At 32.4% G+C, this 14,546-nt stretch overlaps 1 protein-coding gene and 1 pseudogene across 1 annotated transcript; both read left to right on the forward strand.

The window, feature by feature from the left end:
- The first annotated feature begins 5,243 nt into the window (after positions 1–5,243).
- On the forward strand, positions 5,244–5,885 carry LOC107883266 (annotated as a pseudogene).
- Positions 5,886–8,263: 2,378 nt separating this feature from the next.
- LOC103308844 (serine/arginine repetitive matrix protein 2-like) lies at positions 8,264–10,482 on the forward strand. The gene is made up of 2 exons (XM_016802932.2): positions 8,264–10,050; positions 10,123–10,482. The coding sequence occupies exons 1-2, from the start codon at positions 8,449–8,451 to the stop codon at positions 10,420–10,422; spliced, it is 1,902 nt and encodes a 633-aa protein (XP_016658421.1). The 5' UTR covers positions 8,264–8,448; the 3' UTR covers positions 10,423–10,482.
- Positions 10,483–14,546: the final 4,064 nt, after the last annotated feature.

A 14,546-nucleotide genomic window follows, 5' to 3' on the forward strand; every position in this document is an offset into this window, starting at 1 on the left:
CCGGGCCTGCGTATACCGCACACGTTAATTTTTTATATACTTAACGGCTAACTTTTGTAAATTTTGTAATTCTTGTAAAATGTAATTTTTCAACCTCTGCAGACACCGTTGCGATCGGCCGCCTGTAGATTTAAATTGTAAATTATCTAACCATGTGTTCATGTATATACACTTGTTCATTTTGTAAATAACGATTGTTGTAATATAATTATTTTCTTAAAATTATAAAATTGTATAGTTTAATAATGTAGAATGTAAAATATATATATCTGGTATATAAAATACTCGTGTCGCACGCACAGTGCAGTTAGTGATCGCACTCCTTCGTAACTGCTCGACAGATTCTTATGAAATGTGTGTATATTCGGTAAGTATGAGAATAAGTGGTAAAGCATTTTTCACCCTCCTACCACACATTCGGGGAGATGCTCGAACGGAGATTTCGAGATTCACGGTGGAAATTTTTGTTTATAAATGGTTGCTATTGGTTGTTATAGGAGAAATAATTAGTAGTAATTAGTATTTATTTATTATTCGTTGCCACGGGCTCTTCAGGCAGATCAAGAACATGCATGCATCAAATCGAATTTTTGATCATTGCCTACCAGGGTGGCTGAGTTAAACTTACTGCAGTGAGTTACACCTAAAAGGTGTTGCGAAAAATCATAGTTTGTTTTAGAGATGTCTAGTAATGTATACAATCTAAAATATTGAACCTACAGCACAAATTAACATAATATTTTGCCAATGTACAAATGTAATTTGAAGTTATTTCGAAAACGCGATAAATAAAATTATTTATTTAGTTTATTTGTATAGGTTACTCACCATATATAGAGTTTTCACCAAATTTTCAAATTTCAAAAAATATTTAAATTATGTTTAGAAATTAAATTGGACCTTATTATTATTATTATTATTATTATTATTAAGTACATTGTTTTATTCAAAAAGGATATTAAGTATATTGATTTTGCATATATTATGAGGTTTTGATAATGATATTTTATTCTGAAACATCAAACATCACATAAGAAGTTCACTGTTGACACATGGGAAATTAATAATTGTGAATATTATTTTTCTTTACACTAGAGACATTTGATGTCTACATTTGATTTCTACTATATAAAATATGTACTGTAAAAATAATAATAAAACATTAAATAAGATATTAATAAATATAGTTTAATCGGCCATAGGAGAGTTGCGGGCCGGTTATATTTTATCATTAAGTTAATTGCGGCCCTGGAAATTTATTTATTTTGTGCCGGCAGTATCGCCAGTGGCGGTTTTCCCGGGGAGGCAAGGGAGGCAGTGCCTCCCTTGAAAATAAGAGAAAATACATGGTTAATATTATTTAAATTATAAAATGTTGTGTGTTTATATTTTCAAATATAGACACTATTATAAAAGGGAAATAAATAAAATATATATTTAAATTATGTATTGAAGGGGCTATGGAGTGTACCATGTCTTTAAACAAGACCGTGATGCCCATAAGTAAGAGACTGACCAGTTCCCGTGCGCAAAAGGCGAATATAATATTAATATTAAACTGATATACTATTGTTCTATGATAGTACGGCTGCCCCTCCACGCGTCCCGTATCAGCAGCCGCTACCAACTTTCTCAGGAGGCAACTGCCGCCGCCGTTATCGATGCGTTACATATGTGTACACAAATGTACACACACAGACGCACGTAAAATATGTGAATAGCGCATGCGCCATTCTCTGTGGAGACTGCACATAACTGTAGCCTCCGTTGGCAAACGTCACAAGCTGTGACTTGCAGCGCCTCAGTGGCTGACGATTCATTATAGATTATACACTTTATTGCACGTTATCACTAATAAGTTATTATCAACAGCAATGGTATAATAGCAATAATATATTATGTTTATTATTCATACTATATTACTATGATTTAAATTGTATTATTTTATTTTCTGTGTGATAGGTACTGTGAGTGTGAGCGCCGAATTACATAATTAATAATTTCTAGTTAGGTATTTTAATTATAAGAAATAGTGAAAATGAAAATCTTTTGACAGATTTTTAAAAAAAAAATACGGTTTTTAAACAAAATAAATGAGTTTTGAGAATTGGGGGATTTGCGCTAACATTTCTAGATGGGTACAATATCGTTGCCTCCTCAAAAATTTAACGGCAGAACCGCTACTGAGTATCGGCAGTATCTACCTAAGTTATTATTTAAATTTTTTTTTTTTGGTTTGCCATTTTTAGATTCTGACAACGTCATTGATTGTTTCATGGATGACTTTTTAGCATTACTGCCCGCTAAAGATGATCGGGTTGTACAATTTACCGACTATGTTTTCGAAAACTATATATCCCTGGATGGCATATTTCACCCAAATATTTGGACACAGTTTTCTGCTAGCTGTAACCGTACTAACGGACGTGGAAGTTTTCATTCACACCTAAATTCATCGTTCTACTCTAGTCATCCTAACATCTATAATTTTATTGATGTGTTAGAAATTCAATCAGAGACGTATATCAAATGTAGAAGCAATGGAATAAAAACGAAGAAAATATGTGAGACAGAAACATTTATAAGACAACAAATGACAAAGCTAGCACAAAAAGAAATAGAGCAGTTTGATTTCGTTAAATCATTAAGTTTTAATTTTTTGCCCAACCAATAATCTAAAAAAATTCATTTTACAATAAATTTTGCCATGGTTTCAACGCACGATCTGCACGTGCTACACTAGCGCGGTTTGCGCGTGTTCACTTAGCACTCAGACAGACTAGTTGACTATTTTGGCAGCTGTTGATGATTCGGTCTTGTGCTGTCTTGTACTTTTTTTAATATTTTGTGAATATATTGACATAATAATTTGTAACAATCCGTGGAATTGAATAACCAAGTACCTAAATAATTTTTTAATTGAAAGTAAGTACCTAGTAAAAACTAACAATAATATATATTATATTTGTTATAAGTTTTTTATTTTTTATCCATACTAAAAAATAAAAAACTTCTATTTGAATATTATATTAAATTATTTTTCATTTGTTTATTCAGTATGGATTGCGATTATTATATAAATGCAATGAAGGTAATTGCAGTGGCAGAAGCATTTGTATATTTGAACCCGCCACAATCAGAAAGATCATTTTGGATTCATCCGTTTAATGCAGTACGGGAAATAAATAATCGGTTTTTTTCTTTTTATGGAGAAATTCGAAAGTATTGAGTACATTTTTAGAGTACTATAGAATGTCCATTTCTTCATTTGACGAGCTATTAGAAAAAATACGTCCTTAGATTACGAAAAAAACCACTAAGTTCCGACGTCCGGTGTGTCCAGAAGAAAGACTAACTATTACAATCAGGTAATAATAAAACTTTACTAGTAAATATGTTTGCATAAAATAAGTATAATTAAATAAATCAAATCTCTTCAATATATAAAACAGTTTTCAGTATAATATTATGGTTATCAATAAAATATAAAATAAAACGTAACTTCAAAAACTTTTTACAATAAAATATAATAAAATAAAAAAAAATAATAAAATAACGTCTGTAACTTCAAATACTTAAATTAATACAATATACAACATATTGTTCTGTTGGTAATAAAAAAAAAAGAAATAATAATAATAATTTATTGTATTATAATATTATTATACACTATGGTTCATTCCTATATCTTCGAGGCTGTAATCTGCAGGTGAGGTTGGTGAACTATAGTTTTGTGGAGCAGAGTACCTTGAAGATGGACGCATAGGTAGATTATACTGTTGTGTATAGCTTGGATATAGATAGGGCGATGGATGTGCGAGAGAATTTTGCTGGCCAATATAGTTGGGATAATTTAATTGGTGAATGTTTGCGTTGAAAGTTTGTGAGTTGTCAATAGATGAGTTTAAAATATTTTGAATGCAATTTTCAAGTCAAGTTTTTGGTTATCATTCATTCTTTTAAATTCTGGAAGGATTGATAACAAAAAAGCTTTATCTGGATCAATGTCTTCTGAGCGTGTTTGCGTAGGTGGATGTTGCATAAGGTGCAGCAGATTTTGTTGAAACGGGGTGATTGGGGTATTCCCGAGGGTATTCCTTTGCTTTTTATTTTGTGGCTCCGCTGTATTCATCCTGTTTGTATTATTTGATGTTGCAACATGATCTTCGGAAATTTCACCAGCGTCAACTGTGGTTTCTATTTCTATGGGTGATAATGGTGAATACATATTACCCGTTGTCCTGCAGTTTTAATAATAATACAAATGTTAAGGAAATATTTTGTTTCCAAAATGGATTTTACTTACTTTCTTTTTTTCAAAACTGGCTGTAAAAATGAAAGTACATCAGCATATGCATATTTTTTTGTAGGATTTGCTCCACTACCACTTGGTGTACTATTTTGTTTTAGTTAGTCTCGAGCAAAATTATCCCAGATGTTTTTCCATTTTTTTTTTTAATTTCTTCGACTAAAAAGTATTTTTGTATAATATAGATAAATAATTGTTTTAAGATGAGGTTAACTTATAAGAGTTGAACAATTCTAAAATGGGTAGAAATAATTCTGTAGTCTTGTAAATATTCGAATAAATATATTCAAATACTTTTTTATTCTAATACTATTTTAAATACTTTTTGAAAAAATTTTTCGAATACGTATTATGAATAATTTTTTTGTATTTTTTTTAACTCAAAATATAGTTTATAGATTTTGACAATATACTTTTTTTTTATTAAAAATTGAGGAAATTATAAGTTATAAGCAATAGTTTTTCTTTTATGAAAGATGAAATATAATATCATGAAAAACACTCCAAGTGAGATATTTTTTCCAGTAAAAAGTATTTTATTTTGAATTCTTAAATGTTAGGAAATATCATTACTTAAATAACTCTAAACATTATGTCTGATTTTGAGAAAAACATACAATTATATGATATCACCTATACAATATAATATAATTTAGTATATTATTTATATATCATTTAAAATTATAAATTATTTTTTTAATTTGTTGGAACAAATTTTGTTGCTTTACAATACGAATTTTTGTTGGGACGAAGTGCAATAGGAAACATTGTTAGAGAAACATGTCAGGTCCTACAGCCTGAAGAAATGCCATAACCTAATCCAGACCAATGGACAGAAATAGCAAAAAAATTTTATTTGAAAACCAACTTTCCAAACTGTGTAGGGTCACAGTTAATGGCAAGCATATTCGTTGTATTAAACCCATTAATTATGGATCAATGTTCTACAACTATAAAAAGTATTTTTCCATTGTATTAATGGCTGTAGTGGACGCAGAGTATAGTTTTATTTCAATCGATGTTGGTGCATATGACAAGGAGGGTGATTCAACAATTTTCAAAAATTTTCCATTCGGAAAAAAACTATATTCTTATCAATGATCATGAACAATTAAATCTACCAGCACCTGTTGTTCTTCCAAATACAGTCAGTTTTCCGCAGCCTTTCGTGGTAATTGGTGATGAAGTTTTTGGACTACACAAAAATCTTTTAAGACCATACCCTGGACGAGGTCTCACCAAAAAAAGAAAAATTTTTAACTACCGTCTGTCAAGAGCTCGAAGGTTCGTAGAATGCGCTTTTGGAATCTTCGCCAATAAATGGCGTGTTCTACATAGTGCTATCCTAGTTGAACCAGATTTTGCAGACGACGTTGTAAAAGCATGCTGCATTTTACACAATTATGTTAGACGAAGGGATGGTTATAACTTTGAAGACACCCTCTCAAACTCTTTGGAAGACATTCAAAATGAAAATAATTCTGGAGCTCGTCAACAAGGCTTAGATGTTCGAGAATATTTTGCTGAATATTTTATGGAAGCAGGAGCAGTTCCGTTTCAATATAGATTTGTATAATTTTTTTGTACTTCTAAATACAACTACTGTAAATATAAATGATAAAAGTGACCGTACTAATTTCATTAATTATTATGAATTATAAGAATAGGTACCTATATAACTTTCAGTATAAAATAAATTCTGTCGAACATACTATTGTTAATACACGTTCGACGCCGGCATGCAGCAGCCTGTTCGTACTTTGCTTTTATAAATTTAAATATAGTCATACAAGTTTAAAATATTTGTGTGAGCCATTCAGAAAATTACGTACCTACTTATTATGTTTTTTTTAAAGTAGGTAGTATTATCATTTTACATAATATATATTATACATAATAAATATTAATATAGAAATTATAATATTACTATAGAAACATAAAAATTAATATTATGCTTACCATAAGATTCTTGCTCCTTGCTTGAAAATGTATCCCAATTTTTTAATACAACACTGGCTACATTTATCCAGGCCTTTGTTTTACTACAGTGTTTGTCCATATAGTTACTACTGTTGATGTTCCACAGACATTCTTCCTTCTCAACTTCGGTAATTAAAATATCGATGTCAATCATATTGATAATATATTTAAATAAATTTACTCAAAACAAAATAAAGTACCAATCAATAAAACTATAAAAAAAACAGGTAAACACGGGTAAAAAACGGATTTTGAAACGCGTCGTAACCGATGTGGTATGTCGCACGCCATATAAATCAATGTGTTACGATTCCAAGCGTTAATGCGTTCAAAACGCAAAACCGCGACAGACAGCGGTGTCAAGCGGCAACGCGCGTCAAAACCGCGGTAGTCTGACGCACTCCATTACATAGTATGTGTTATCATCTCGCGCTTTCGACGCGCGATACTTGCGTGTTTTTACCGCGCGTTAAAACCGCTGTAGTGTGTCGCGGCCCTTAATGAGAGATGGTTGGCTATTCCCTCTACACGAACCGGTCTTGAAAATCGGATTGTTGAACTGATATAAATAAAGTTTTCTAAGTTATATTTTACAGGTCCTAGAAACTTATGACCTCATAAACTAATACAATCGAACACGACTTAGAAACGTATACAATAATTTATTAAATGTCTAAAATAGTTATATTATTATACAGTACACTAAACCTGAGTAACCCTGTTGTTGAGGGTAGTTTATTGAAGATCTTAGGAGTAGCGGAGTACGATTTGAAACAATATTGATTTATTATGATTTATCTATTAGATAGATTATTATGCGCTTTAATATGTAGATATGACTGCTGGTGGATATATTCTCTACTTCGCGATTCTGACTCGTCTGATGGTGGTGCAAATAATGTATAGGCTCGTACTCTACGTTCCTGTCTATCTAATCAAATTCGCCGAGTGCGACATAAATGACAAGTCAATAATCTGTAAAACGTTACATAGCATTACATAAAACGCAACATTACATAAAACCACTAGCTTCATTGCTCCACTCAGAATCTAATATAGTTATGTTAGTTATGTTACATGTACGTAGTATTGGGAATTATACAATTATTTTTTCAATTATCTTATATAGATAAAAATAATTAAATTATCTAATTATCTCATTTAGATAAATAATATAATAATAAGAATATTTTCAAATACTGAAATAGGCAATAATTTACGAGAACCGAGTAGTGATTCCAAATTCCAATATTATTATTGTTGCCGCTGTCAGCTCTTATTTATAGAAAATAAGGAGTGTCTTCACGACTGACGTTTGGATTATATTATATATGTTTATAAAATATCAAATAAAAAAAAACATGAGTGCCTGCAGTTTTTTGTGAATTTTATTGAGCAATAATGATAATAATAATGAGTTTTCTTTTATCAAAACAATATATATATATATGTGTTACTTAAAATTAAATAAATGAATAAATTGCCAGGTAGGTTTATAATAATTAAATATGACATAATATAATATAGCCTCTTGGCTTTAAATAGTAATACAACAGTGCTATAGCAAATAATAATACAAAGTTCTGACTAGAATATGAATAATATAATGTGGTAGAAAGTGCTTGATTAGCATATTAAACTGATATAATGAATAACTAAAGTTTGAATAGTAATTATATGTAGCTCATCAACTGATTACCTGTAGAACTGGTGTCAGTTAGCGGCTTCAAACCAAACGCTACCGTCTCAGGATGCACACATTTGAACAATAAAATTTGCAATATTATAATACTAAAATGTGTGACAATCCCGAGAACGTACGGCTAACGGACCACCAGCTCGCCCGAATAAATTACAATGTACATGTAAATCACAAATGGCAAAAAATGTACGTGCTTCTGTAACTAAGTTGGCTATGTAAAAAGATCACAATATCGAAGTTGGTATTATATACTGTTTATATACTATATAGTAATAAATTATATTGCTAGGATATACCTAGATAAATTTTTTAAATCGCCACAATATTATTATTATAACACCCGTATAGATTAACTACAATTTTTAAAACAGATTACAAACATAGAAACTCTCGAGAAATACTTTTAGCACAAATTAATAAATATATTACATTTAATACTATATAATATACGAAAACTATGTTAGTCAGTCCAGTGGACAATAATGCAGGTGGTCCGTGCCAGGGTAAACAGAATTTCAACCAACAGTGCAGTCTGCCGCATCAGAAGTCCGAATGTTCGGTGCGTAATGTTCGCGAACCAATACTGCAGATCACTTTCGACGAGGAACCAGAAGCAAACTTCTATAAAAACGACACCTGCACTGAGAGTAACGACAGAGAGGCCACTGTTTGTAGCAGGATCGCCAAGGACGACAACTGCAGCATGGAGAGTAACAACAGAGAGGCCACTGGTTGTAACAGGATCGCCAAGAACGGGGCCTGCAGGGCTAAGCCACGTGAGGAAAGCAGGGCCGCTAAAGAGCCAACGAGAGCTGATGTGAGTAGAGATGATCTGAAGAACAGCTGTGCCCGTCAGCCGTCATTTGATGACGAGCAGCAGAAGAGTGCTGGGTCGTCACGACGGACCAACGAACCGTGGACGGGCTGCGAATCGCTGCTACAGCTTTCGACGACTACGGAAGCAGACTTCTGTAAAAACGACACCTGCACGGAGAGTAATGACAAAGAGGCCACCGGTTGTAGCAGGATTTCCAAAAACGGGGCCTGCGGGGCTAGGCCTCGAGAGGAAAGCAGGCCCGCAAAAGAGCCAACGAGAGCTGATGTGAGTAGAGACGATTCGAAGAAGACCAGCTGTTGCTGTCAACCGACATTCGATGACGAGCAGCAGAAGGGTGCAGGGTCGTCGCAACGGAACAACGAACCGTGGGCGGGCCGCGAATCGCTGTTGCAGGTTTCGATGCCTACGGTCCGGCCCACCAAAGACCCGATCACCGACCAAAAATCTACACCACCGCCGACGTCAAACAATCGGACCCTGACCAACCGATCGGATGGTATACTGCAGGAATTCGAAAAAGAATTGTACAAGGTGGAACAGCGTCGGGCGAAATTGATGCGGTGCATCAAGCGCAAACAGCGAGCATTGATGCAAGAAAACCGGGAAATGCGAACATCACTACAAAACTGTTGTGAACAGCAGAGTTCAGGTGGCGAGAAACAGTCACTACACGACATCAGAAACCGTCGACCGCCGCAACAGGATACCAGGGAACGTCGACCGTTCCAGCATAATACTAGCGAACGCCGACCGTCACAGTATGACACTAGAGTACATCGACCATCGCAAAACGACACTAGAGTACACCGATCGTCGCAAAACGACACTAACGAACGTCGATATTCGCAGTACGAAATCAGAGAGCGTCGATCATCTCATCACGACACTAGAAAATGCCGAACATCACAGGACGACACTAGACAACGCCGACCGTCACAAGATGATACCAGAAAACGTCGAAAGTCCCAGCACGGCACTAGGAAACGCCGACCGTCACAGGATGACACTAGAAAACGCAGAACGTCCCAGGACAATACCAGAGAACGTCGATCATCAAAGAACGACCTTAGACGATGCCAACCATCGATGCTCGACACCAGAGAACGCCAAAGTTCGAAAGGCGAAAATCGTCAACAGCCACAGGGCAGTTTTGTCTTCGAATGTTTATGCAATATCATTGGGAAGGACAACAGTTTTAACATCGAACCGGCCACAAAACAGGTACAGTATGATGAGTCTTACCAGCCGTCGGCGCGAGGTGTGAGCGACGGCAGAAATTTCTGTCCGATCCAGGTGTCGTCTCGGCACAACAACAACAATGCCCCTAATATGGCCGAAGTGGAGGTCGCGAGAAAAGACGCCGCTTCAACTGGACGTCACGGTGGCTCCGGCCGCCGCAACACGCCACGGAATGTCGCCAGTGCGACGTCACCAGACTTGGCCGAGCAGAACCGTAGTCGTCAAGATACTTTCCAGCCACGCGGCTGCCCGCGTCTAAGGGTGGTGGATTTGATAAGCTTTACCAATAACAGTTCTGTTACGACGGTTGGTGGCACTCAAAAGCACAATAATCGAGGGTGGAATGAAAAATAATAATGCATAACGCAACCCATTACCATTTTACTAATTTAAATATAAAACAAAATTCGTATTTTTAAAAACAGTTTATTTTTTCAAATTTCACAAAAAGTTAAAATGTTATAAGTTATATTAATAACTTATATTATGTAAGAATATTATCATATCGCACCAGAAGTAGAGTTAGTCGCAGCCCACAGAAGATCCAACAAATTTGTTCATGACATTACAGGAACAAAAACCTTCTAAAAACATCATCGTTTGATTCATGTAGACTAAGGTGGTTAATAGTTGCTACTGATGGTACCTACCTCGTTTGAAATGCTGAATATATTGATACTCTATATTGATCGAATATTTGAGTTACAAGACATAACACTTCTATAATGACTGATTTTCCGAGATTTATAATTAATAATTATTGACAATCGGTGATGGAATTTATTATCACAATTTCATCTAAAAGAGGAAGAATAAATTAATTATCGCATACGACCTATCTATTATAAACTCTTGATTAAAATACCTATTACCTACCTATTTTTCTTTCTTTTTCGTGTGGTATCTCAACAGAGGTGAGAACCACTATAATAGTATTACTTCCACCTCAGAATGATTAAAGTACCTATGGCCTATCCCAATTCCCACGGCCAAATAACTTTAAATAAATAATTAGGTTTAGAAAAACCTATCTAAAATCGGTAAAATTAATAAAAAATAAAAATTTTATAGAGAAAACTCGTTTTATAATATTTACCAATCGGTTATCATATACTCCTAATTTATTGATAAATATAAATTTTAGTTTTATACTTTTATCGATTTTACCGATCTTAGATTAAAATTAAAAACAAAAGATAATTTTATTATGATAACAATTTGATAAATTTATTTTTACAATAAGATTTTATGAAAGACTCTTCATAACGAAAAATTTCACGCACTACAGTTTATATTGGTGTTTCACCCGGATGAGGAAAAATATGTTTTCTATCGTGTTTTAAACACACAGACTTCTTGTTTTCACGACAGATAACAGAAACTTGAAACATTTTTGGAAACTAGAAGTCTGCGTTTATATTATAGTCATAATATAAATAAAATACTTTATATTATTATGTCTATGGTTTAACATTTTAAATCTCAGGACACATGTCCAAACAGTATGCCCATTGCCCGTGATCATCTCTTAATTTCGCCGCTAGACAGCGTGCCCTATTTGATTTTTATTTAATTTTCAAATGTCCATAAATAGTATATTTACCACTCTTAAAAATTTTAATGGAAAAATCATAATTATCGGAGATATAAATTTAAACATCGTAGGTAATGACTGTGTTGATAACGAATATTTAAATATTTTATCGGAAAACGGTTTTAAATCTTTCATTAATGTGTTTACAAGAACTCCAATAGGCATGAGACCGTCGTGCTTGGATCACATTTTTATTAATAATGTAAATGAATGTAACATTGAGGCAGGAGTACTACAAACTAACATCACAGATCACTTTTCCACAATTTTGGCTATTGAAATTGAAAACAAATCAATAAGTACTATAAATAGTTTCAAAATGATAGACTACACAAAGTTAAACGAATTCTTTAATAATGAAAAATGGGTTGAATTATTTATGTGTAATGACGTAAATGAATGTGTAAATATTTTCCTTAAGAGTGTAATACAATTTTTAGAACTATCTACGACTGTTAAAAAAATAAATTCAAAAAATAAAAGACTTTTAAGAGTGGATGACAGCAGGTTTATTGTGTTCTGTACGTCGCAAACAGGAACTATCTCTAAAAGTTAGTAAACATCCAAATAATACTAAGCTTGCTTCTTATTTTAAAAAATATAAAAATAAATTCACAACGATTTTAAGAGCTGCAAAAACTAATTATTTTAAATATAAATTTAATAAATTATCCTCTAGTCCAAAACATACTTGGAAAGTGATAAACGAGATCACTGACAGGAAAAACACAAGAAATGATGATATTAAAAAAATTAAGATAAATGATAGAACAATAAATACCTGTGACAATCCAAAATTGGTATCAAATACATTTAACAATTTTTTTTACTAATTTAGGCAAAAATCTATCCAATAATATTGAAAAATCGAATATGACGTATAAAGAAGATGTTTTTGCAGTTTCTTTTAACCAATTTTTCACTGAAATTATTTGTGAAACGGAAGTTCTAAAGGTTATCAATAACTTAAAAGATGAAACATCTGCAGGTATTGATGAAATCTCGGTTAAAATAATTAAACATGTAGCTAATAAAATAATAAGTCCCTTAACACATATTTACAATTTAAGTATTAAAAACAGTATATTCCCGGAGAAGTTTAAAGTGGCAGTTATCAAACCTCTTTTCAAAAACGGGTATAAAACTTGCATAAATAACTATAGACCCATTTCAATGCTAAGCAATTTCTCTAAAATATTTGAAAAAATCGTTAAAAATAGACTTATCATATTTTTAGAAAAATTCGAACTTCTGTCTAAAAATCAATTTGGTTTCAGACCAGGACTAGGTACGGAAAATGCGTTATATAACGTCACGCGTTTTATAAATTCTGCACTTGATGATGATAAGAAAGTAATGGCTATATTTTTAGACCTAGCCAAAGCGTTTGACACGGTTAATCACTCAGAACTTTTAAATATTCTGCCTGAATTCGGTATTATTTCATTAAGTTTAGATTGGTTTAAAAGTTATTTGGATGACAGAAGGCAGATAGTGAGAATAAATAATTTTATCGGTAATGAAATGGTAGTAAACTGTGGAGTTCCACAAGGTAGTGTACTGGGTCCCATTTTATTTATCCTGTATATAAATAGTATCTGTAATTTAAAAATTGAAGGACTTATTACTACTTATGCTGATGATACATGTCTACTTTTCTCAGGAAAATCATGGGTTGATGTACGTATTAAAGCTACTAAAGGGTTTAAAAAAGTAGTCGATTTTCTTAACCATAGAAAACTATCAATAAACTATAATAAAACGATGTTTATGAATTTCATGATTAATGCTATAGAGGATAATTTTGATACACTGAAAATTCATGTCTGTAATAATAATAACTTTTGTAAGGGTATAAAATGTAAAACGTTATTAAGGGTCTCTAGTATTCGTTATTTAGGTCTAATTTTTGATAAGAACTTAAGATGGAATCTGCATGTAAACAATTTATTAATGCGTTTACGTACTATAAGTTATAACTTTTATAAATTACGAATGATAGTACCAATGCATGTTGTTCGAACAGTATATTTTGCATTATATCAAGCATTGTTGCAATACGGTCTACTTATTTGGGGAGGCCTTTCTGCTAATGCTCTAAAACCTTTATTAATTCAACAAAGACAAATTGTTCGGATATGTCTGCAGAAACCTTCTCTTGAAGGTTCAACAAGTCAAAACTTTAAATTATTAAATGTATTACCTGTGGATTTACTATTTAAAAAAATTGCCATTTTATGGGTAGGTAAAAATATAGATAATTGGAGAACTAAAAATAATGCAAAAACTAAAAGGGAACATTTAGCATATGATGTTAAAGTGATATATTTTAAAAAATCTTTTGGTCAAAAATTCGTGGACTATCTGGGTCCTACATATTTTAATTCAATGCCGATTATTATAAAGAAGAAATTAATAAATAAACATAAAAATGTTAAAAAAATTGTTAACGACTGGTTTATATTATACTTAGGATAGTTATATAATATTTTATGAGCATTTTTTGTGTACTCTATTATACGTTTATTATTTCTTTTGATTGTATTTATATTAATTTATTTATTTATTTGTAAGTAATTTGTCGCTCTCTACCTTCAACACAAGCATTTCGCTTTTAGAAGGTAGATAATCTATAAGCTTATTATTATGTAAATTTTTGTATTTACATAATAATAAATGGATTCAATTAAAAAAAAAAAATAAAAAAAAAAAAAATAACCCCGGTTAAACGGTTGAACTTTTTTAAAAATTACATTTTCGATAGTCGTTGCGCTAACCGCTACACACGTATATATACATAACGGAGAAACAGTACTTATAGGGAAATATTATTATATATTCATAATTGTAACATTATTTAGCTGCCGAAAAAAAAATATTCGTA

The sequence above is a fragment of the Acyrthosiphon pisum genome, chromosome X, assembly GCF_005508785.2.
Source record: "Acyrthosiphon pisum isolate AL4f chromosome X, pea_aphid_22Mar2018_4r6ur, whole genome shotgun sequence".
NCBI lineage: Eukaryota > Metazoa > Arthropoda > Insecta > Hemiptera > Aphididae > Acyrthosiphon > Acyrthosiphon pisum.